The sequence below is a fragment of the Nerophis lumbriciformis genome, linkage group LG32, assembly GCF_033978685.3.
Source record: "Nerophis lumbriciformis linkage group LG32, RoL_Nlum_v2.1, whole genome shotgun sequence".
Lineage (NCBI taxonomy): Eukaryota > Metazoa > Chordata > Actinopteri > Syngnathiformes > Syngnathidae > Nerophis > Nerophis lumbriciformis.
Window position 1 is genome coordinate 29763352 of NC_084579.2, and position 25030 is coordinate 29788381.

Consider the following 25030-nt stretch of genomic DNA (forward strand, 5'->3'; position numbering starts at 1 on the left):
TTAATCGAATGTTGAGGTGGCCAAATATTCCCACCTCCAAGTACTTTTTGTAACTTGATTTTCTTTGAACGTGACTTACTTTTGTAAGTTACAGTTTCTAGCAAGTACTTCCTTCATGACTTTACTTTTCAGCATCTTCCTGTCATTTTCCCATAGGAACACACATGCTGTATGTCGGCAAGAAAAAGCGCAAAGCGGTGAAGGCCTCTTGGTTTCATCAAAAGCTGTGCAGTTTGGATTTATTGTAATCTAAATGTACATTTAAAAAAAAGTCTGCCCCATGTCTTATAAGCATTTGAAACCCACAGATTCAATATACATCTTGTCATATAGTACACAGGAGGGCGATAGTAGGCATGAAGGTGGCGAGGTTGGTAAAAAGGCTCCAAAACATGAATAAATACAAAGTGCTATCCTTAGCAGAAACAAACCAAGGTTCATCCTTTGAAAAGGAAAGAAAAAAGAGAATATGAGTAAGAGCATTGGTCTAGGTGTTAATAGACATGGCGTCTACTCGCTAAACAAACGTGGACTTTTAGTTCCGAGCGTCCATCTGATGTGCGTAGTCAGGAGCGGCTTTTCTTCATCATCACAACTCCTCCTTCCATCCCAGCACCACCAACACGTGTCGGGAGTTAGCGTGTCAGTTAAATGAAATGGGAAAAAAAAAAAAAAAACAGATTTAGGATCCATCCATTTTCTACCGCTGTCCCTTTCGGGGTCGCGCTGGAGCCTAGGATCTTAAAAGTAAATAAAAACATCTTGTCATGCGTGCTGCAAAGAAGTGCATGCTTAAAGTAGTTAAGGTAACCCATCCAAGCACTTTTATTAGATTGAAGAGTCAGAAACACACACAGCAGCTTGGTCGAGGGTGTGGAGTATTTATAGGCGGGGCCAGGAGGCCAAAGGGGGCGTGTCACAGGAAGGCTGCCTGTTGCATTATCACTGATGAAGAAAGGAGAATGCAAATTGATTATCACCCTCATATATATTTAATATATATTTATAGATTTATAGATTTGTAGATGTCTTTACTCTCACTCGGATGATTGCTCTGCCTCTTTTTTGCTTACATGGAACAAAAAAAAAAAAAAAATGGTGACAGGCCTGAAATTACAATCACTGAAAAAGAAACCGTGGGGGAGAAAGGATTTTTGAGGAGGGTGTGGGAGGGTGCTGCTGTCCATCACTGACAGTTGCAGCAGGTGGGGGGGCACAGTCTGCTCCACACCCGGACATCAAAGAGGCGGCGGAGGCTCCTTCCCCGCGGAGGCGCGCTCGTGGAGCTGGAGGTTCTCCAGCGCCACGTCTAAAGGCATGACGTCCACGCAGCCCATGGCCCCGAAGTCGGCGAAGTCTCGCCGCTCGTCCTCGTCCGAGGAGGAGCTCTCCTCGTGCATCAGTGTGGACAGCAGCAGCTCCTGGACAAAGAGGCTGCGGTCGGCGCGCTCGCCCTCCAGGTACTGACGCTCGGCCTCCGACATCTTGGGCTCATTCAAGCTGTACGGGAGAAATGTGGTTAGTAAAACACACAATGTGTGCTAAACTACACATTACTGCCACCTGCTGGCATGGAGGTCTTTGCCTGTCATCTAAAAGGAGCTTTGTGGTACTGAAATACTTAATATAGTGCATAAAGCAGTATTTTCCATATTGTTGGGCTACTGAACAAAACAAATATATTTTTGGTGACCAACATTGAATATGCTATTTTTCATATTGTTGATTTCCTAACATGAAGATAAGAGGGTATTTGTCATTAATTTAATGACATGTATTTTTCATATTGTTCATCTTCTGACATGAATATAAGATGCTAGCTTTCATATTGTTAATTTAAGGATATGGATACAAACATTATTTTTCATATTCATTTAATGACTTGAACATAAGACAATATTTTTCATATTGTTGACTTAATATCATGAATAGGACCTTATTAGTCTGTCATGAACATAAGATGTTTCATATTGGTGGTGAAAAGACATGAATAAAATAAATTATTGTTCACATTGTTGACCTACTGACATGAATATAAATCAGTATTTTTCATGTGAAATTTACTGACTAACATCAGAAGCTATATTTTTATTAGGTTAATTTCCTGACATTAATATGAAACTTTTTTGTCACATTAATTAACTGACATGAACATACTTTTTTCATGTCTAATATACTGTACTGTCAATAATATATAAAGTTAAAGTAAAGTTAAAGTACCAATGATTGTCACACACACACTAGGTGTGGCGAAATTATTCTCTGCATTTGACCCATCACCCTTGATCACCCCCTGGGAGGTGAGGGGAGCAGTGGGCAGCAGCGGTGGCTGCGCCCGGGAATCATTTTGGTGATTTAACCCCCAATTCCAACCCTTGATGCTGAGTGCCAAGCAGGGAGGTAATGGGTCCCATTTTTATAGTCTTTGGTATGACTCGGCCGGGATTTGAACTCCCAACCTACCGATCTCAGGACGGACACTCTAACCACTAGGCCACTGAGTAGGTGTATATATATAACTGTATTTTTCATATTGTTAATTTACTCACATAAGACGGTATTTTTCATGTTACATTGATGCTCAACATATGCTATTATTCATATTGTTACATTATCGACCCAAATTTAAGACTGTATTTTTCATATTGTTAATTTACAGAAATTAATATATGATGGTATTTCTCATAATATTAATTCACTGGCATAACAAACGATATTTTTTATATTGTTAATTCACTGACATTAACATAAGATATTTTTCACATTGTTGAGTCATGGACTCAAAAAGTTAAAGTACCAATGATTGTCACACACACACACGAGGTGTGGCGAAATTATTCTCAAATGCAGAGAATCATTTTGTCAAACCTTGTGTGTTTGTGACAATCATTGGTACTTTAACTTTAAGACTGTACTTTTCATATTCTAATATTTTATTTATATTAAGCTATCGACCCAAATATAAGACAAATATATTTTTCATATGGAGTTTAACAAGTATTCAGGATGATTTCATTGCTATCGTTAAGTTACTGACACAAATACAAGATGTTTCAACTATACTGTTAAATTAGTAAGCCAAATATTAACAATATTTTTCCATTAGAAAGTAAAAGATGTGTTGTCTTATGCTTGAGGTCTTAAGATGTATACATGCCAACCAGCAGAGGGCCAAAGGACTTCTCCACAAGCCAGTCAGAGCTTTTCTTCCTGTCACTCACACACACCAGTGACATGGAGAGATACAGCAGTGACACAGGCACAAAAAAGGGCCTCATAAGCTGCGCAAGTTAGCAAACAGAGTAATTATGATGCTGATTTCAAAATAATGATGATCAAAGAAGCAGAGTCATCAGAGCGGCTAAGAAATATGATACCTCCAGTTGGTATTTCACTCATACTGAAACAAAAAAACAAAAAACATTTTGTCTTTCCTTTTTGAAATACTTTTCACCAGAAAGGCTAATAAATGAGTGACGGTCAATAATGAGTTTCAGCAAACTCATTATTGAGAGTGTATGTGAGCCACCCACCGTGCTAATAGGAACTGGGAGTTGTGGGATGACGACGACAATGGGTTGCTTTCGGTCGTGGCGCCCGGGTTGGCGGCGGCCGTGCTGGGCGGGGGGATGGCGGCGGCACCGGCGGCCGAGTTGGCCGTGTTGTTGCCGCGCCTAGTGGCGTGGCGGCCCGTGTCCACCTGCTGCCGCGCAGCCTGCGCCTGCTGCCGCTCCATGTGCAGCTGCATTTGGAGCTGCTGTAGTTGCAGGGCCGACGGCCCCGATGAGTTTATCTGCCCGCCCGCCGCGCGTCGCACACCTGACAGCTGCGACAACAACTCTGCAGGAGAGACACGCAAACATCACTTGAGGTAAGATTTTAGATGTTTAGAATCAACATACTAAAATACAACATTTGTCACCTTGACACGGCAGACATATTATGGACCCTCGGAACTTAAACAGATTGCTGGTCGCACTTGGAATTTTGACAAAAAAATATTGCCCACTTTTGTTTTTGTTGCATTTTTTTCCCTCAGTTCTCAGTGATGAACAAAAAAAAAGAAAAATAATACTCAATGTCTAACAATATTGTTTGCACTTTAACTACAAGTTACTACACTGAAATGTCACTCAAAATATTACCTAACAATATTATTAGTCCATATTCATTTTATATATAGATATTCATTCCACACAACTGCCTGAATATTATTGAGTGTCAATTGATTGCAAATGCAGTTGATGTACACATATAGAGAGCAATACTTAACTTAAGTTGAGCTACATTCACAAACTCCACCACTATGGCAACTTTATTAGTAAAAACAGGAGTTCAGAATATTCATAGATTTTCATCGATTCCATTTATATTTTTTAATATGTTCAATAAAGGACATTTAAGTCAAATGCATATCTCTAACCAGTACACATTGAAGGATTTAATGAAGTTATGTAATACTATTATTTCTTAAAAAAATAAAATCTATTTAACAAAAAAATATTTTTAGAAAATATATGAATAATATATAAAGTGCCTAGAAATGCACTGATGAGTTAAGAAATTGCAGTGCATATAAAATATATATTGTACTGTAAAGAAAGTATACACTGAAAATACACTATATTTAAAACCTCCTTCGGTCCCCATGCCATTAAACTGTAGAGCTCCTCACTAGCAGGGAGAGGAGGGGAAGAAGACGCCTATGTGCAATAATAAGGGGTGACCCGATACAACGTTTTCATTACCGATATCAATCCGATACCAGCACAAATCGTACTAACTTATATTACTTTAATGGATGGCAATGGCAGTACACTGCTGTTTTCGTATGCACTCATATTTGTCCGTGTACATATTTCAACAGGAGGTGAAGTGTTCCAAAACAGGTGCAGAGCACCTCAAAGGCAGCAGGTGACCAGCATGTGTCCAGACACCTCTGGACATCACTGACACGACGTGTGTTGTCTGGATTGCATTGCACTTTTTTTGTCCAACTAAATCTCTGTGTGCAGGCCAAACGCCTCACCTTTTTTTCTGCTTTAAGCCAGACTACTTCCTCACATGAAATGTAGTGTGAGAAATCAGTACTTACATCCAGTGTAAGAAGGAGCGCTATCGACGGTCCTTTCTACCCACAATCATAACACTTTACAATGTACTTATGTAATTGCTGTGATGTTTTTTTCATGGTGTGCAATACTGATGCAAGTGTTTTTTTATATTGTATTTTATCTTTTATCTATACATATTGGTGAGAAATATGTAGTATTTCATCACGCTTTACTTTTGTTACTGTATGTAAAAACCTGCACTGCAACAATGTAATTTCCCAATTGTGGGATAAATAAAAGACTATCCTATCCATACAGGATATTCCAACACTAATGTATGTACATTGGAACCTTGACTTAGGAACCTAATTGGTTCTTGAACAGGGTTCATAAATACAAGTTTGTATATTGAAGCAGACTTCTCCATAAGAAACAATGTAAACATGGATAACGGCTTCCAGCCTCAAAAGTCCATATTTAAGAGAAAGTTTTTAAGACAATATGAAGCGCTATACAGTACTGTATATCAAACAAACATTACAAGGGGGTGATGGATAAACTAATTAAGTCAAAACAACTAGCTGAACTGTCAACGTACGCAGGTCACTACAATAATTAGGGATAAAAAATAAAGTCCACTTTACCATGTCGGTTAATCTTTTCTGTGTTCAGTGGAAGGGAAGGGAGGATGCAGTGTTGACAACGCGGTGGATACTTTCTGAATGTTTTTAGCCACACATGGCTTGTCTATTGCTGTCTTTGGACTCATACTGAGCTTAACAAAACTGGGTTGTAAAAAGGCTAAACACACTTAAAATGCACACAAAGTAGTAATTAGCACAGCACTATGCTGACCGGATGAGCACCGGAACTAATTTAACCTGCCCATAAACAACATTTTGTGGACTGAAACGACAAATGTCATCATACGTCCGATGTAGCTCCTACTCTTACTAATACCCCGGATTTCCACTGGAGCCGTAACGATTGTGGAACAGCACAGCCACAGCGGTTAACTCTTACTGCTTCAGTCACACGCATTTGGTGAGCGTTTCTTGTAGCGTGACCAAGGATGTGGAAATAGCAGCTAAATTGTATTCTGTCTCTGTTTAATTCCTTGCTTCTTTGTCTGTTTAATAGATGTCATCAGTATTTGAACCTGACATATAACTAATTAATGACAATCAGTTGTGCTGGCAGGACAAGGAACTGAAAGTAAAAGATGGTTCAAAACCTAGACCACACTGAAAATAGTGATAAAACAAGAGCACCAGGACAGGAAGTGATTCAAAAACACAGGAAGTAGAAACTAGAAATAAGAGCACGGGACAGGAAGTAAAACGCCAAAAACAAGAAAACACAAACATCACCAAACTGTCATTAGCAAGTAAAGACAGTAGCGCCCCATCCTATAGCCGATAAACGCCGCTTCAAGTTCCACAGAAAGTTCAAAAATAAAGAGAGGGTGGAGGGAAGAATGGCGGAGGGTCGCCAACCTGCATCCCTGCATCAAAGGGCCAACAGTCCAGGCCATATGTCCCCGCAGCCAGCGGGGAAGAGCCAGGTGTCGGCGGCGGCTGGAACACCGACACAGGTGGCAAAAGGGAACATGAGAAGCCCGCAACGAACGCTCCAGCAGCAGCAGTCCTTGACGTCCAGGTACAAACACGCTTCTGCCATTGGTGCAGAGGATGTCCATGGACTAGCCACCAATGCGGCCGATGAGGAGGAGGACGGTGAGCGCCAGACGGGCGCTTTTGCAGCAGGCGAGGATGGCAAGCGCCAGACAGGCGCTTATGCAACAGGCGAGGAAGGCGGGCGCCAGATAGGCGCTTATGCGGCAGGCGAGAATGGCGGGCACTTTTGCAGCAGGCGATGACAGCGAGCGCCATACGGGCGCTTATGCAACAGGCGAGAATGGCGGGCGCCAGACGGGCGCTTATGCAGCAGGCGAGCGCTAGATGGGCGCTTCTGCAGCAGGCAAGGAAACTCAGGCGACTTGAGAGGGACAGGCAACGACCCAACCGGGCGAGTGACAGGCGGCGGCACCAAGACAGGATGGAACGATGTCGACATTGTGGACAAACTCACTGGCGCAAAATTAGGTACTAGCAGCGACATTGTTGAGGTCATCCCAGCAGGGAAACATGGTAGCATCGTGGATGACCTCAACGGAGCAGAAAGTCTTGCTGGAACGACGTCGCTGATGAGGTCATCCAAGCAGGGAGGCATGCTAGCGGCGTCGTAGAAGACCTCACTGAAGCAAAAAGTAGCTGTGCCTCCCCAGCTGCACAGCTACTCATAGCCTCCCCCTTAACGGACGGATCCCAGATGCCCCCAGAAAGACCAACAGACAACAGGGATGGGTGGGAGGGAGCTTGATGAGAGGCTGAAGAACGCTTCAATGTGGCCATCAGTGCCAAAATCTTGTCAAGACGCTGGGCCATAGAAATCTCCGCGGGGTAACTCACTGGCTGGATCATTTGTCAGGATTTGGTGAGCGTTGCTTGTAGTATGACCCCAAGGATGCGGAAATAGATGGCGTGCAGGTAAAAGTATATTTATTTGCAACAGGGAGATGCACTGGAAGCCGACTAACAAGTAAAATGATCCAGCACAGAAGGAGGGACCCAGGTTGAACTAAATAGAACTAATTAATGAGAATCAGGTGTGCTGGCAGGACATGGGACAGAAAGTAAAGGTGCTTCAAAACACAGAGAGCACCAGGACAGGAAGTGATTCAAAAACAAAGTAGAAAGTGGAAATAAGAGCACTGAACAGGGATTAAAATGCCAAAACACAGAAGAACACAAACATGACCAAACTGTCATTAGCAAGCCTGACATCCGTTCAAGTCAAGGTGTTGATGTCCACTGCCGGTGAACCCCTCGCGCACGGCACCGCCATGCCAATGACGGACCGCATGACTGCACTAAATATACGCAGATCTTCTATATTAGCCAGACAGCGCAACATGGTAGATTCATTTATCTAATATCTGTTTTTGGGGGACAGAAAGTAATGCACAAAGTGAGTGGTTAGCGGAAGTTGTATGAGATGTGTGTACGTGTATAACGCTCGCCAGGGATTATGTTACTGCGGAAAAAAATCTGCGCTATTTCGCTGCATCAAATGGCAGTGGGGATTGGCAGACAGCGGAGATGTAACGTGGCGGCGCCGTTCAGCAGCCGTTACGCATTCCAGTGGAAAACCGGGGTACAGCAGTGCCGTTGGATCCCAGCACTGCTGGATAGAATTACAGCAGCGGCTTCTGAAATGAACCGCTTCTATTGGAGGATTTTAACGGACCTTTTAGATGCATGCCGATCTAATCTGAAACATGTATTTTTGTTGTTATCAAACTGATATCTAATATCGGGATCGGGACACCCCTAGCAATAATAAGACTTTTTGACTTTCTTCCTGGATCAATAAGACGTTTTGACTTTCAGTCTGGATTATCATTATCCATGCACTTTTTATTCATATTTTATGATTCTATTTTGAATGCTTTTGACCAACGAGTCGGCGAACACACATCTTCTTCCCTGGTGCACTCACCTGCGATGGGGTCCATGGCTTCTCTGTTGCTAGGGGTGAAGGTGGAGCTCTGCGTTGACGTGGAGGAAAGCCCCCCCGTGGAGCCGCTAGTAAAGTGCATATTTGTGCGCCGCGCTCTGGGCCCGCCGAGTCCCCGCCCGGGGTGGAACATCCTGCGTACGTGCCGAACACTGCTGGACTCGTCTTGGACGAGGGGGGGGCCGTTAAGGCTGAACAATGGGACTGGTGGGATAGCATTGCGCATAGTTTATACAGGACATTATACATTTTTTGCTCTCAATGTTGTAAGCGGACTTCTTAACTTTCATTAACAGAAGGAATGATTTTTATTAATATTGTAAAACAAAAGGCAGCGAAGTAACCCTATGTGTTTTAACAAAGCTCACGATGTCATCAAAGTGTTATGTTGATATTAGACAAAGGAGTAAGCTAACAGCTATGTAGCCAACAATTTGATGTGACTTCATGACATATGGTTTTTAATACACACAGCTTGTGTTCGCCGTATAAAAAACATGAAAGTTCCGATTAAAACCTGGCAGTGGCTAACATTTTTGCAACAGATTAGTACAAACTCCAATGGAGTAACTTTGACTGGCGTTTAGTTTATGGCAGTAGGTCCTGAGGTCATTGAGCTGTAACTCTGAACTACTGTACGGCATATTATTGTGCTGCGCGGGATCATCGGGTGTACAGCGGGAAATTATCAGATATCACTTAATTAGCCCAGAAATTGTTGACTTGTTTACTACAAATAATGTATCTTTGTTCATATTGTTATGACAGCGACATGTCGTGACAGGCAGAACAATGAAATGCTCTTCCACTAGATGGCAGATTGAACAAAATTAACCTGGGTATCCACCTGATGCTATTTATACTACAGAATAGGTCATGGCACTTTTGAATAGCATAAACACCACGGAAAAAGATGGATGGATGGATGGATAAACATTGCTTCTATTTAATTTATGCTTATTTTTGCCATTTGGTGAGGTGTATTAAAAGCCTTGCATTGACAAAAAAATAAGATTCATAGAGAAGAGAGATATGCGCCCACTATAACTTCATTTAACTAGTACATATGGTCGCTAGTGTGTGTGTGTGTGTGTGTGTGTGTGTGAGAGAGAGAGTGTGGACACAAAGGATATTAGATCTCTGGGTGCTCGATGTTCGAGTGTGAGGTGGGCTGTGAAGTCATCTGTGACGTGGTTAGGATCCCCCCCGGGCAAGGCAGCGCATATCGGACAGATCTGAAAAAAAAAGGTACACATTGAGACGATTTCTGTCGCATCTGATCTGCTTAACTGATGATGCTAAGCTGCTGTCATGTCTGCCACACGGTCTCGCTCCTCCTGCATAAGCGCCTGAATCGCATAACACAGTGAGAGAGCTCACAAAGGACTGTACCTGAATATACATATTGCAGCCTCCTGAGATAACAATATATATTATTAGATATATAAATGATAATAGAACCATTTCCAAAGGCCCCTTATAAAAGGAAATAGGAAAAACAATGTTACACGTCGGTCTGATATCAATTAAATATTTCAATTATTTTCCTATTTCCTTGTATTGTACACAATATTTTGAGCAAAATAAATTTAATACAGCAAATTAACTAAACCTAAGCAAAAACTACTTTTGGCTCAAATCTAAAATTGTCCTGGGTCCAGGGACTTATTTCCAGAGTTTGTAAACAATAACAAAAAACAACCGAAAAAAAGACTGTGTAATAATAAAAAATATCGAGCTAATCAATACTGACAATATTATGATACTAAACTTGGTATCGCCACTCTCGATATTTGTATCAATCCGCCCACCCGTTTACATTCAAGAGCTCTAGCTTAGCGGTTAGCATAGCCTCTTGTGTAGTGTAGCAGGTTTAGCTATTCTTCGTCTACCAGTGATAATGTTACTTGTAAGGATCTTACTTTATTTACTGCCATAAAGGCCAGGATTAGTTAACCGCTATCTCATGAGCCGCTATCTCACTAGCGTGGACGCTTGCTACATTGTGTTGAGGATAGGTCGTTTGCTGGTTTGTACTGTCAAATTAGCAGGAGACAGCTAGAATGTGTCATCAACATGCATTATCACAATATGACGATAGTATTAAAAGCTCTATCTTCTGCCAAATGTATATCATTTATATCGTCTATACAGCGCAACCTTAGTTAAAAAAGTAACTTAAAACTCACCTTACTGGTAAACTTTTGAATGAAAAAAAATGCACATAAACATTGTGAATGAGAACCTCTTAGATAATAGCAAACACCATCAGACATAACATTATATTAAAAATAACATTTTGTGTAAATATTTTAAGAAATATCTCATCGCTGGAAGCCACTGTGATACCTTATAAAAACTAGTGTCCCTTGAAAACCAAACAGTTCACGCTTGACGTAGTACTCACCACCTCAGTTGAGGTCTCGGCGTGCTCGGAGGTGACGTGCTCCTGTAAGGACGTCTCTGTGAAGCCCATCTTCCCGCAGTAAGGACATGTAAATGCCTGAGGCTGCTCTACTGAAAAGGTGTCTCCGCCATAATACAAATCTGCAAGATGAGGCAGAGAGATGGTTATTACTATGGGTCAATATGTACAGTAGGCTGTTATTTTTCCTCATCCATCACGTTTAGCATGAGTGAAGAATGCGTAAAAAATGCACTACCGATCAGATAAGTACGAAAGAGAAAGTGACGATACAGTATTATCTACTCGTAGCTGGTGGTTGTTTGAGCACACTGCAGCTTGTCCTGGATAGTCCGACTCCTTAATGCTTCAGTCACACGCAATATTCTCACAGGAATGAGGCACAAAAACTGTAATAAAAAGAGACCTACCGTATTTTCCGCACTATAAGGCGCACCTAAAAACCACAAATTTTCTCAAATGCTGACAGTGCGCCTTATAACCCGGTGCGCTTTATTACGATTCATTTTCATAAAGTTTCGATCTCGCAACTTCGGTAAACAGCCGCCATCTTTTTTCCCGGTAGAACAGGAAGCGCTTCTTCTTCTACGCAAGCAACCGCCAAGGAAAGCACCCGCCCCCATAGAACAGGAAGCGCTTCTTCTTCTACTGTAAGCAACCACCCGCCCCCGGAAGAAGAAGAAAAAACGCGCGGATATCACCGTACGTTTCATTTCCTGTTTACATCTGTAAAGACCACAAAATGGCTCCTACTAAGCGACAAGGATCCGGTTCATAAAAAGACGCAATCTCTCCATCCGCACACGGATTACTACCGTATTTCACAGCAACTGATATTCCTGTGAACCGCACTGTGGAACGGGAGCACGTACGGTGAATATTCGCACCACAGGGAATGAGAAGTCATCCTTCACTGTGGTTCTAGCTTGCCATGCTAACTTCCACCCATGGTGATATTCAAAAGGAAGACCTTGCCAAAAGAGACCTTTCCAGCCGGCGTCATCATAAAAGCTAACTCGAAGGGATGGATGGATGAAGAAAAGATGAGCGAGTGGTTAAGGGAAGTTTACGCGAAGAGGCCGGGTGGCTTTTTTCACACAGCTCCGAAGGCGAACACACCTTCACTAAGACGGGCAGACAGCGCCGGACGACATACGCCAACATCTGCCAGTGGATCGTAAATGCCTGGGCAGATATTTCGGTCACAACTGTGGTCCGAGCTTTCCGGAAGGCAGGATTCACAGAACAACAGCGACACTGACTCCGATGACTTCGACGAGACGGAACCGGCCATTTTGGATACCACGCTTGCGCAACTTTTCAATTCGGACACCGAAGACGAAGAATTCGAAGGATTTACGAATGAAGAATAACTTCAGAAGGTGAGCGCTATGTTTATTTTGTGTGTTGTGACATTAACGTTCGAGCAACATTATGTTGCTATTGCTCTACACCATTTTGAATTTTACTATGTTTGTGATTGCACATTTGCGTACATTTTGGGACAGAGTTGTTAGAACGCTGGTTTTCAATATATTATTAAAGTTTGACTGAACTATCTGACTGTTTTTTTGACATTCCCTTTAGCGCAGCGTAGGCGCGGCTTATAATCCGGGGCGGCTTATTGGTGGACAAAGTTATGAAATATGTAATTCATTGAAGGTGCGGCTAATAATCCGGTGCGCCTTATAGTGCGGAAAATACGGTATTATGATTTGTTTTTCTTCATCTAAAACACTTCCTTGTGGTCTACATAATATGTAATGCTTGTCATTTTGTCAAACTTTTGCATGGATTATGTTTTACAGACCATCTTCAAGCAGCTTTCTGACTGTCTCTTCAGGAGGCGCCGTTTTGCGTGGGTGGTCTTATTTACGTGCCTCCACTTCGACTATGTCTTCTCCCCGTCAACCTGGTTGTAATTTTTTAGCGCTTTCATAACAAGTCTACTGAGAGATACAAGTTTGAACTATACACTACTTTGTATTAAAAATGGCAGCAGCGGAAGATGCATGTGCATGTATGAGCTAGTCTGCCCCACAACAAGAGGATCGAGAAAAAGAAGGAGCTTATTGACTATGTCAATCTACAATGGCGGACTTGCGCAAAGCTCTTTAGGTAAATCTGTACCATATGTCCATATTTGGATACATCCGCTGACATCACAGGTTGAAAAAAAAAACCGTTACAAATTGGGCAAATTCCTTTATGCTTCCGCCAAACGGTTCGTTTGGAGGAAGTATGAAGTTGTTTTATAAAAATCTCAACAATTCCTCCTTTGTTTGATTTAAAATTTTCGGACCTTATGGCGATCACTAATACACAGAAACAGAACAGGTAGGGATGGGTACCGAATTCAATACTTTTATGGCACCAACCAAATTCCATCGGTACTACTGGGTATCGATTCACGTAAAACCAAACCGTGCTATGTTTCGGTACCTTTATTGCACGTGCACGCTTTTGGTTGTGCTGCTCTGCTGGCTGCTCGTGCTGCTGCCATTTCTTATGCCCTTTTGGTGGTGTTTGCAAGTGTTTCTTAAGTGTATTATTTTATTCTGTGTTGTGCAACTGCAATAAGTTGGAGTTGGACTGACCACTATGGCGACTTTTGGACAAAAACCTCTCTTGCACTGACGTCCTGTTAAACAGCTGCTCAATCACGAGCGGCGACGAAGCTGCCACTGTAACTCCAAAACCGCAGGGCTGTCTCTCAGTCAATGAGAGCAACCCCACCAGCTGATCTTTCCGATGATGTGAAAATACCAGCGGCTGCCATATGCTTAAAATTAGGAAAATACGTAAATATTACATGTGAATGTGCCCGTTACTACATCATATATATACTTACAGCATGTATATAAAATGTATGTCTTTGGATGTCTTTGAAAGTTCTTTATAAGCAGAACAGATCAAATCCCATTACCTCTATTGTTAGCTGACATTGCCAAAAAGGCGTGTGTTCTTGTCTCCCTTAGGGTTTGTGAAAGATGGGCAAAATTCCTAAAAAACGTGCAGTTCCCCTTTGAGTTTCTGGACAAATATACACTGCTATCAGTTTTTACTTATCCAGCTAACCATACAGTAACTGTGCTGTTCATTAGGCTGTTACAAAAATACAAACAATCTACATTTGTCAATTTGAAAGCATGGACAGGCAAAGTCCTAATAAAAACAAAGCATCAAGTGTGTATGTAAAAAAAAAACAAGGCAAAAATAGCAATAACAAGAAACAAAACAGCACTATCGCTAAATTCCTCAAAAACAAATATATTTCGTGATGATAATAATGTGTTTATAAAGCTGCATACAGGCACAAGGTTTAGGTGGCAGACTGGCTAAAATGACAAAGCTATGACTGGCTAAAATGACAATTAAAGTTATTTTTCACAGAACTCGCTATCAAGCTAACAATCTTACAGCAGAGTGTCACAAGGTGAAAGGCAGCTTCGTGGCATGACCCCAAGATGCAGTAGACAAGAGGCAGATGGTAAGTAAAATAATATTATTTAATAAACAAAAGAAAATGCACTCACGAGGAAGAACACATAACTAGTAGTGGAAAACAACGAAAGAAGGCAAGTGAAAACATAACCGCACAAGACACAGAACTCATTTTTAGTAGGAAACAACTCTTTAAGCAAAGCAGAACAATAGGCAATGATCTGACCTTGTCTGCAAGACAAGGCCGGACTGAAATAGGAGAATGATTGGCAACCGGGTACAGGTGTGTCCCGATTGCCAATCAATGACAGGTGTAGGAGCCAGCGCTCAGTGGACAGACAGGGGAAGTGAAACTACAAAAAAAAATAGTACTGGACAGGAACTTAAACACCACACACATGGGAAAAAAACACATAACATGACAGAGAGCCAGAGACTCATCTTTCAGAATGGGGAAGAACATTTTTTCATCACAATTTATTTCTTACACACAATTCTTCATAACTTTTTTGGGGATTATTTTTGCTGCTGTCTGGTTTTAACTTTTATCTTATGTAATGCATTTTATTGCGTTTTTATCAACATTTTTTGTTTTGTTTATATAGTGTTTGCAGTACAAAACACGTTTTAATAAATTTGCTAAATACAGTTGTCCCTTACTACATCTTGCTTCAAATATTGCAGCTTACTTGTATTTGTTTTTTGTTTTTTTACAAATCACTTTTTTAAAAGCATATTAGACATGTTTTTGCCTAAATTAAATGTTAAATTCAGTTTTATTTATGTATTGTATTTAATACATTGCAGTATTTGTCTTATTTTTTTATTATATTGCGGTACGTCTGGTACCAATTAACTGCAATAAACAAGGGACAACTGTAAACTATAAGTAACATCATATGTGATGACATTTTTGTAATATATCAAAATGCATTTGTAATAAACACCTTGTACATACATTTTTGCACTAACATATTTGTATATTTACACTGCATTCTGGTATTTGTTTACTTTATTTTCATTTTATTTTATTCTCTCAATTGTTTTCATTCTGTTGATTATCTAACTGTTTTTGTTGAGGCCAAATGCAACGCGATTTCGTTCTGCAAACATCACTGTTGCTATGCTGAATGACAAAGAATTTTAATCTGAATCTTAGCCTAGGAATGGTACTCTCTGCAGTTGAATAAACAATTAGGACTCACCACTATATAGAAAAACATGATATTGCATTAGTATAAAACTTCACTGCATTTAACATTTCTGTAACTTCATTCAAATAAATATGAGGCCGTACAGCCTTACATAACCGCTGAGGAGAACCATAATAAGAATTATAATGTGATACCTCAAAACTGAGTACTTTCGGATCCCCTAAAAGATGTCATTTGAGGTTAGAATGAGGTGAGTCGAAATGCTAATAAAGCTTACCATAGTCTACCCTGGTTAATATACACTGCATGGGATGCTCCGTGGTGTGTCGCGTCGTCGTGGCACCACTCTCGTAGCACGACGCGCAGAGGTCGTAGTCGTAGCAGATAAGACACTTGAAACGCCTTCCTCGGAAATTTCCCTTTAAACACGCATCGCAGCTCACACCTTTGGGACGACAAGAAGCAAAACATTACTTTGAGTGATTGAGTGTTGTTTTGGAGCAGCAAACATTGACATTCCAGCTGGGGGCACATACACGCACAGACCCACACAATCCAGTGCTTTGATATGAAACATTAAAAGTAACTTTTTGTTTGCTATGCCCATGCTGGAAAGAATGGAGTTGGACCTATTCAGTCAACATAAATGAAAACATAACCTTCTTAAAGATGAATAATACGGTGAAGGTCTGAGGTCAAAAGCTCATTCAACCACAATACAAAGAAAAATGTCACTAAAGCAGGAAAGGCCAAACTATGGCACGAGGGCCGTATGCAGTGCATAAGATCATTTCATCGATGCTGATGTTAAATAGCAAACAGCATCAACAAATGATCCAAGATTGTGCCACAAACGTGACACTACTACCAAGAATGACTCGTAGTTGCTGGTCCGAAGCAAAGAAAGACTGATGGGAGAGAGTTGTTTAGAAGAAATCTTCCAGAACGGATAGAAAACTTTCAAATGTCTGGAGGTTCAATCAATAAGCTCAGTGGATGATAGAAAAAGTTTTTAAGTCCGAAGGAAAAGACAGTTTGTGCCCGGATACTGCTTCAAAGAAGAGTTGCTATTGTGTACACGCTTGCCTCTTGTTGCGAATACAGAGTTATTGCTAATCAGTTTGGAGTGCACAAATGCACTCCAAATGTTTCAGTCTACATATTTTTCTCAAGCTGTTGCGCCTGACATATGTGATCGCATTCATTAAATCACACACCTTTCGTTTAGCAGAGTTTCCATTTAGTGGATTTTTTTCTATAGAGTTATCTCGTAAAAAGGCGCTATCATCACGTACTGTACAACTGGTGAGGAGAGATCACATTCCCATTGCTGTATGACTTGGCTACGATGTGTGCGCCTGCACCTGTTTTTCTGGCAATGCGTAAACTTTAAGTTCCTTTACGGCGCAAATTTTTTTTAGCATGCATGCGTCCTTATTCCTTTTTGACCGTCGGTCCATTTTGTAGCGTGGGAAAACGTAATAGGTTCAGTTACTGTTGAGGCACAAGCTTGAAAATAGCGAGCAAAAATGCACAAAGAGGGACATGATGGACAATTCAGACCCAAAACCATGGTCGTTCTCCCGACAAGTCAAGACCATTTAATCTTTTTGATCGCCATGTGATGACAGCATTGGCGCAAACACCTGCTGGCGCGCTTTACTGCTGGTAGAGAGAAGGAGCTTCACGGCCATGTTTGGATTATAGTTGAGTGCAGTGGTAACATAAAATGTAAATTGTTACAGTAATTGCTTTAGTAAGATGAAATACTCGCTCAGCAAAAAAAAGACGGTAGACAAGAAGTCTTTAGTCATTTTTTTTTTTTTTTTAAATCAGGGACTTTCGTCAAAACATGCCAAGACACCTTCTCATACCAATCACACACTTCCGGCTTCACAATAAAAGCGCTGCGCATCACATCCGGTTTACCTACCGTAACAAAATAAAAAAATGGTCTTACATTACGATCATGTTTTGTCAAATATGTTTTGTAATGTAATCTGTGGTATTTTTACCTAAATAAATGTTTTCTAGGAGATTGACGTATTATGTACAATCTTTTATAACCGGTTCTGATTCATAGTCGGCAATTACAGAATGTTTAGCAGGTTGAATAATACATTTTGTTAATAAACAGATATGGCTAAAACATTGTCATGCAGAGATATGAATACCATTATTGTGTACAAGATGTAATAAAGTTAAAGTCAAAGTTAAAGTACCAATGATTGCCACACACACTAGGTGTGGCGAAATTATTCTCTGCATTTGACCCATCACCCTTGATCACCCCCTGGGAGGTGAGGGGAGCAGTGGGCAGCAGCCCGGGAATCATTTTGGTGATTTAACCCCCAATTCCAACCCTTGATGCTGAGTGCCAAGCAGGGAGGCAATGGGTCCCATTTTTATAGTCTTTGGTATGACTCGGCCGGGGTTTGAACTCACAACCTACCGATCTCAGGGCGAACACTCTAACCACTAGGCCACTGAGTAGGCTAATGTACAGAATATCAGAAACATTTATGCAAGTAGAAATATCACTAATTACAATACCAAACATCTTCACAATCAAACTATGATCGTAACCATCCACATATTGTCTTAATACGTGAAACTGATATCTAATCTAATGGAAGTGTAGCTCCTCCTTCGAATGTAAGTGCTCCGACAGCATTCTGTATTCCTAAAAAAATACAAAATCTGGCAAGACTCCAACAGACTGCAGGTATTTGTTTGTAGTCTCATTAAAAGGTGTGATAAAAGTTAAAGTGCCACTGATCGTTTCACACACACTAGGTGTGGTGAAATTACACTGCGTTTGACCAACCCCTTGTTCCACCCCCTGGGAGGTGAGGGGAGCAGTGAGCATTTTGGTGATTTAACCCCCAATTCCAACCCTTGATGTTGAGTGCTAAGCAGGGAGGTAGTGGGTCCCATTTTTATAGTCTTTGGTATGACTCGGACTGGGTTTTATCTCACGACCTACCGATCTCAGGGCCGACACTCTAACCACAAGGCCACTGAGCACGTTTATAAATACAAATAATGTCCTTTTTGTGTTGAGCTGTTTCAAAAACATGTTTAAAAACATTTCATGAGAAGCAAACTAATTGTCCAGTCATTGGAATAAAAACTTGAAAATGATTGTTCTAGGGTACACCTGTTAATGACAAAAAAGTATGTTTATCTGTGACTACCGTATTTTCCGCACCATTAGCCGCACCTAAAAACCACAAATTTACTCAAAAGCTGACAGTGCGGCTTTTAACCCAGTGCGCTTTATATATGGATAAATATTAAGATTCATTTTCATAAAGTTTCGTTCTCGCAACTTCGGTAAACAGCCGCCATCTTTTTTCCCGGTAGAGCAGGAAGCGCTTCTTCTTCTACGCAAGCAACCGCCAAGGTAAGCACCCGCCCCCATAGAACAGGAAGCGCTTCTTCTTCTACTGTAAGCAACCACCCGCCCCCGGAAGAAGAAGAAGCGCGCGGTGCATGCTGGGATATGTGACGTTTCATTTCCATTTGTGTGTTTATGTAAAGACCCCAAAATGGCTCCTATTAAGTGTGTTGTCTGTCTAATTATAAATAATGCAGACGAGGCGTGTTAACTGAGTTCTCAACGTTTACTCACAGCGTGCTCATAACCACATTCTAACTCCCAGCATACAACAACGCTTCTCAGGGCTACCGCGCATGCTCGTAACTATCGTTGCATGCTGGGTAGTGTAGTTGTTATATTTGCTAGCTCATAACATCACATTAAGAGACACGCTTACGCGCATAATTCAATACTCGCCGTCATTCCGGGTGGATTGACAAAAGACCTCCAGCCGCTAGATATTGGTGTCAACAGGGCATTCGAAGCTAGACTGCTAACTGCGTGGGAACAATGGATGACAGAAGGCGAACACACCTTCACTAAGACAGGGAGGCAGCGCCAGACAACGCCAACATCTGCCAGTGGATCGTAAATGCCTGGGCAGATATTTCGGTCACAACTGTGGTCCGAGCTTTCCGGAAGGCAGGATTCACAGAACTGCTGGATAACAGTGACACTGACTCCGATTACTTCGACGAGACGGAGCCGGCCATTTTGGATCTCACATTTGCCCAACTTTTCACTTCGGACACCGAAGACGAAGGATTTACGAATGAAGAATAACTTCAGAAAGTGAGCGCTATGTTTATTTTGTGTGTTGTGACATTAACGTTCGAGCAACATTATGTTGCTATTGCTCTGCACTATTTTGAATTTTACTATGTTTGTGATTGCACATTTGCGTACATTTTGGGAGTGAACAGAGTTGTTAGAACGCTGGTTTTTAATATATTATTAAAGTTTGACTGACCTATCTGACTGTTTTTTTGACATTCCCTTTAGCGCAGCGTAGGCGCGGCTTATAGTCCGGGGCGGCTTATTGGTGGACAAAGTTATGAAATATGCCATTCATTGAAGGTGCGGCTAATAATCCGGTGCGCCTTATAGTGCGGAAAATACGGTAATCACAATTAATTTTGAGTTAACTATGAACAGAACTGTGATTAATCGTGATTAAACCAAACAATTACATAAGGCGACTTGGTAAAGAATCTGGGTATTATCTTCGACCCAACTCTCTCGTTTGAGTCACACATTAAGAGTGTTACTAAAACAGCTTCTTTCATCTCCGTAATATCGCTAAAATTTGTTCCATTTTGTCCACTAGCGACACTGAGATCATTATTCATGCGTTCGTTACATCTCGTCTTGATTACTTTAACGTATTATTTTCGGGCCTCCCTATGTCTAGCATTAAAAGATTACAGTTGGTACAAAATGTGGCTGCTAGACTTTTGACAAGGACAAGAAAGTTTGATCATATTAGGCCTATACTGACTCACCTGCACTGGCTTCCTGTGCACTTAAGATGCGACTTTAAGGTTTTACTACGTACGTATAAAATACTAAACGGTCTCGCTCCATCATATCTTGATGATTGTAATGTACCATATGTCCTGGCAAGAAATCTGCATTCAAAGAACTCCGGCTTATTAGTGATTCCCAGAGCCCAAAAAAAGTCTGCGGGCTATAGAGCATTTTCTATTCGGGCTCCGGTACTCTGGAATGCCCTCCCGGTAACAGTTAGGGATGCTACCTCAGTAGAAGCATTTAAGTCCCATCTTAAAACTCATTTGTATACTCTAGCCTTTAAACACACCCCCCTTTTAGACCAGTCGATCTGCCGCCTCTTTTCTGCTCTGCACGAAGGAGAGGGGGGGCACAGATTAGATCGGGACCCAGGATGGACCACTCATCTGTGCATCAGTTGGGGACGTCTCTGTGCTACTGACTTGACTTCACTCAGGATGATGTCCTGTTGGCCCCACTATGGACTGGACTCTCACATTATTAACTAGATCCACTCGACATCCATTGCACCGGTCGCCCAGGGAGGGGGTGGTCCCCACATCTGCGGACCCCTCCAAGGTTTCTCATTGTAGCCCATTGGGTTGAGATTTCCTTACCCTGATGTGGGATCTGTGCTGTTGTGGCATGTGCAGCCCTTTGAGACACTTGTGATTTAGGGCTATATAAATAAACTGATTGATTGTAGGGCTGCAACAACTAATCGATTAAATCGAATAAAATCGATTATAAAAATAGTTGGCGATTAATTTAGTCATCGATTCGTTGGATCTATGCTATGCGCATGGGCAGAGGCTACTTTCTTTTTTTTTTTATAAACCTTTATTTATAAACTGCAACATTTACAAACAGCTGAGAAACAATAATCAAAATAAGTATGGTGCCAGTATGCTGTTTTTTTTCCAATAAAATACTGGAAAGGATAGAAATGTAGTTTGTCTCTTTTATCCGATTACTAATCGATTAATCAAAGTAATAATCGACATATTCATCGACTATCAAATTAGTTGTTAGTTGCAGCCCTAAATGATTGGTGAGCTCCCCTTACTCACCACTGTGTATTATACTCAATGGTTAACTGGACATCTTTATGTGCTCGACGCCTCAATCATTGGTATATTTTCATCTACAAAACTATTCTGGGTATCACTCCATCTTATCGGTCTTGTCTTTTAACAAAGAAACAAGGAAGTCACAATCTTCGTTCAATGAATGTTCTGCAATTTGTCGTCCCCAAAGTAAGAACTGAACTTGGCAAGAAAGCATTTAGGTTTTCAGCACTGAAGGCTTGGAATAACCTACAATCGAGTATTAAACTTCAAACCCTTGTTACATTAAATGAGTTTAAAACTTCTGTGAAAGGACTGCAGTCTACCTTGTCTGTATGCACATGTGTTATGTGAGCAAGTTTTAATGTTGTAAATGTGATGTTTTATGTGTTGTTTACTGTTTTTAATGTAACCTTGCTGCTGCCCTCTTGGCCAGGTCTCCCTTGGAAAAGAGATCTTTGATCGCAATGGGATTTTTACCTGGTTAAATAAAGGCTAAATTAAAAAAAATAAAAAGAATTCAATCCCGAGCTCTGGATCTTTATGTGTGGAGTATGCATGTTCTCCCCGTGACTGTGTGGGTTCCCTCCGGGTACTCTGGCTTCCTCCCACCTCCAAAGACATGCACCTGGGGATAGGTTGATTGGCAACACTAAATTGGCCTGAGTGTGTGAATGTAAGTGTGAATGTTGTCTGTCTATCTGTGTTGGGTCTGCGACAAGGTGACGACTTGTCCAGGGTGTAACCCGCCTTCCGCCCGAATGCAGCTGAGATAGGCTCCAGCACCCCCTGCGGCCCCGAAAGGGACATCGCGGTAGAAAATGGATGGATGATTGAAATATTGTGATCGTTTGCCAGTCCTGCTTAAAATAAATCACAACAGTTTGGTTGATGGACCTGATTCTAATGTGTCAAAGTGAACAATATGGGACACCGCATTGCTTTGAAAGTGTATGTTAAAACACGGTGTACTATTATGACTTGATCAACAGGCATTACTAATCAATCACCTATCGGTGCTGATTAAAGGCACAGCGTTTAGCACTGGTTAACACTTGTGATTTGGTCAACTTAAAACACAACCGTTAACGAAATAGGACTTTAAGTGTTTTTAAAAGCGGTTATTCTGGTGATGATATAACCTGCTCTACTTTAAAAAAAATACGACGACTTTCGTGAAGCGTTTTCCTTGTTAGGCTAGCAAGCAAGCTAGCTAACTGACATGCTGCCATTACGCAAAACTTCAGCGGTGGCTGAAACATTAACAGCAGCGTAGTCATGATCGCCTACTTTTGATTATTAAAGAGAGTAAATATGATGACTTCCCAAATAGATGACACCGGTACTCGTACAGGATTCGTGTTCAGGGACTTTTGCGGCCTGAGACGGTTTTTTCTTCTTGATGACAGTGCACTAATGTGACAGCACACAGCCGTTCGCCCCCCGCACACACTTAGGAACACACTGCCAATTGTCCAATGTTTCACTGTATTTATCAGGCAGAAGCGAAGTTATTTCAACGCACACACGCCATGACACTTTGTTCACAAGCTAACAGAGCAGCGCCTAGCAACGGCTAGCTGCTAAGCTAGCATGTTGCCGTATCATTGCGGTAACGCTGACTCGGATTTCCCCCACAGTTAGTTGACATTATGACATGTACGTGTCTTTATAATGACAACAAGTAACTCTTAGCGGTTCGAGGCGTTATGGAAATAAGGAGCTAATGGCGCATTAGTCGTTTTAGCTCGGCTAGCAACTATCTAGCTAGCTAGCCAAGCAACCACGGCGCTGTTTATCAACTCACCCTCATGTCGGGACATCCTACAAACACCCTTCCCGGGGCTCCCCGCCGCCTCGAATGGTACAGTTTCAGTGGGAGATACTATACAAGGGCAGTTTCCCCCCCTTTTTTTGGCGAAGATGGATACCCTGGTGGCTTACAGTTTGTTCCCTTCCCCTCCCAGGCAGGCACTTATCTCGTTAACGGCTGTCGACCAACGCTAGGGGGCGCTACTCCTGTGTGGCTTCACAAGACAAGGCATGCCACCGGAAGCCCTACTTTTTGCTTTGCAGGCAAAACCAAATATTACAAAATGAATGATAATCATTTTTTCCCCACAATTCATACATCGATTTATGTTTTACAATTACGTTCACATTTTTTTTTGCAAGCCAAGGTTTAAAAATACAGGCATGTTTACTTGCGGTTACCTTAATAACAAAAAAGGGAAAACAAATTTTCAAAAGCACTCTTACATAAAATTAAATCAAACTTTATTTGTCATATCACAGTAAATAAACAATTGAACTTAAGACAAGGACAGTGTTTCAAATTATTAATACGATTTTAGAAAATGGTAAACCCCTTAAGTATTGTCTCTATTGGAGAAACTTAAGTTGTTTTAGAAAAGCCCATTTCTCTATGTGTATTTTATTTGGTTTTGTCTCTTTCTTTCATAGTTCTTTTTATTGATTTCACATTCACATTAACAACATATTCAAACCCTCTTCATCCCCTACCCCTGCTGTCACTCAAAACAAAAACAAAAAAACTAAAGTAAGAGTACAAAAGTACCCGGAATAAAAATAAATAAAAGATAAAGTTCAGTACAAGGCACTTAAAACACAGTAATTGAAAACTGAAACATAATGTAGACGCAGCATGACAAGGCCATATTTAGGTACATATCTAAGGCTCTTCCTGCACTTGTGTAGAAGATTGGTCAAAAAAAGTCAAAAAAGGTCTCCACACTTTAAAAAACTTGTTTTCAGAGCCCCGTAATGTGTATCTTATTTTCTCCAGCTTCAGGTTTGCTAGTACGTCCCTTATCCAGTGGGAGACTAAGGGTGGGACAGCCTCCTTCCACTTCAACAATATCAGGCGGCATGCGAGGAGGGTGGTGAAGGCAACCATTTTGTGACCCCCGACAGGTAGTTCCATCCCTTCAGGAATGATTCCAAATACAGAAATGAAAGGGTTTGGATTGATTTGAATTGTTAAAACCGTGGAGAGTGCTTCGAAGATGGACTTCCAGTACCCCTTTAGCTTCGGACAAAGCCAAAACATGTGTATTAATGTTGCGTTATCTAGTTTACATCTATCACATAATGGGTTAATATGGGGAAATATTTTTGCTAATTTTGCTTTTGAGAAGTGCACCCGGTGTATCACTTTAAATTGGACCAGTGAGTGTCGTGCGCACATTGAAGATGAGTGAACCCTTTTCTCAATTTTTGCCCAGGTTACGTCATCTATTGATGTTTGGAGGTCTTGTTCCCATGATGTTCTTAGCATGGAAGTGCATTCTAATCCTGAGAGTAAATTAAGTATATGTGAGATTGCCCTCTTCTTTATTGGATTTAAAGACATCATTTCAGCTGTAGTTGATTTAGAGGGTTTGTTAGGGAACTGC

General features: G+C 41.3%; 1 protein-coding gene across 2 annotated transcripts; it reads right to left on the reverse strand.

The window, feature by feature from the left end:
• Positions 1-208: 208 nt before the first annotated feature.
• On the reverse strand, positions 209-23632 carry kcmf1 (potassium channel modulatory factor 1). Of its 2 annotated transcripts, none has more exons than XM_072912043.1 (7): positions 23422-23632; positions 15934-16101; positions 11041-11180; positions 9767-9868; positions 8616-8799; positions 3534-3840; positions 209-1500 (listed from the first exon to the last, which is right to left on the reverse strand). In XM_072912043.1, the coding sequence occupies exons 1-7, from the start codon at positions 23435-23437 to the stop codon at positions 1239-1241; spliced, it is 1179 nt and encodes a 392-aa protein (XP_072768144.1). In that variant the 5' UTR covers positions 23438-23632; the 3' UTR covers positions 209-1238. The 2 variants fall into 2 exon arrangements, with proteins under 2 accessions (XP_072768144.1, XP_061782909.1); XM_061926925.2 differs by having other exon boundaries at positions 8616-8805.
• Positions 23633-25030: the final 1398 nt, after the last annotated feature.

Bases quoted from the DNA above. Each gene is read 5' to 3' on its own strand.
- kcmf1 (XM_061926925.2), bottom strand. The intron at 11,181-15,933 runs GTAAGCTTTATT...CTCATCTTGCAG, and splicing joins ATTAACCAGGGTAGACTATG to ATTTGTATTATGGCGGAGAC. The intron at 3,841-8,615 runs GTGAGTGCACCA...TCTCTCCTGCAG, and splicing joins AGCCATGGACCCCATCGCAG to AGTTGTTGTCGCAGCTGTCA.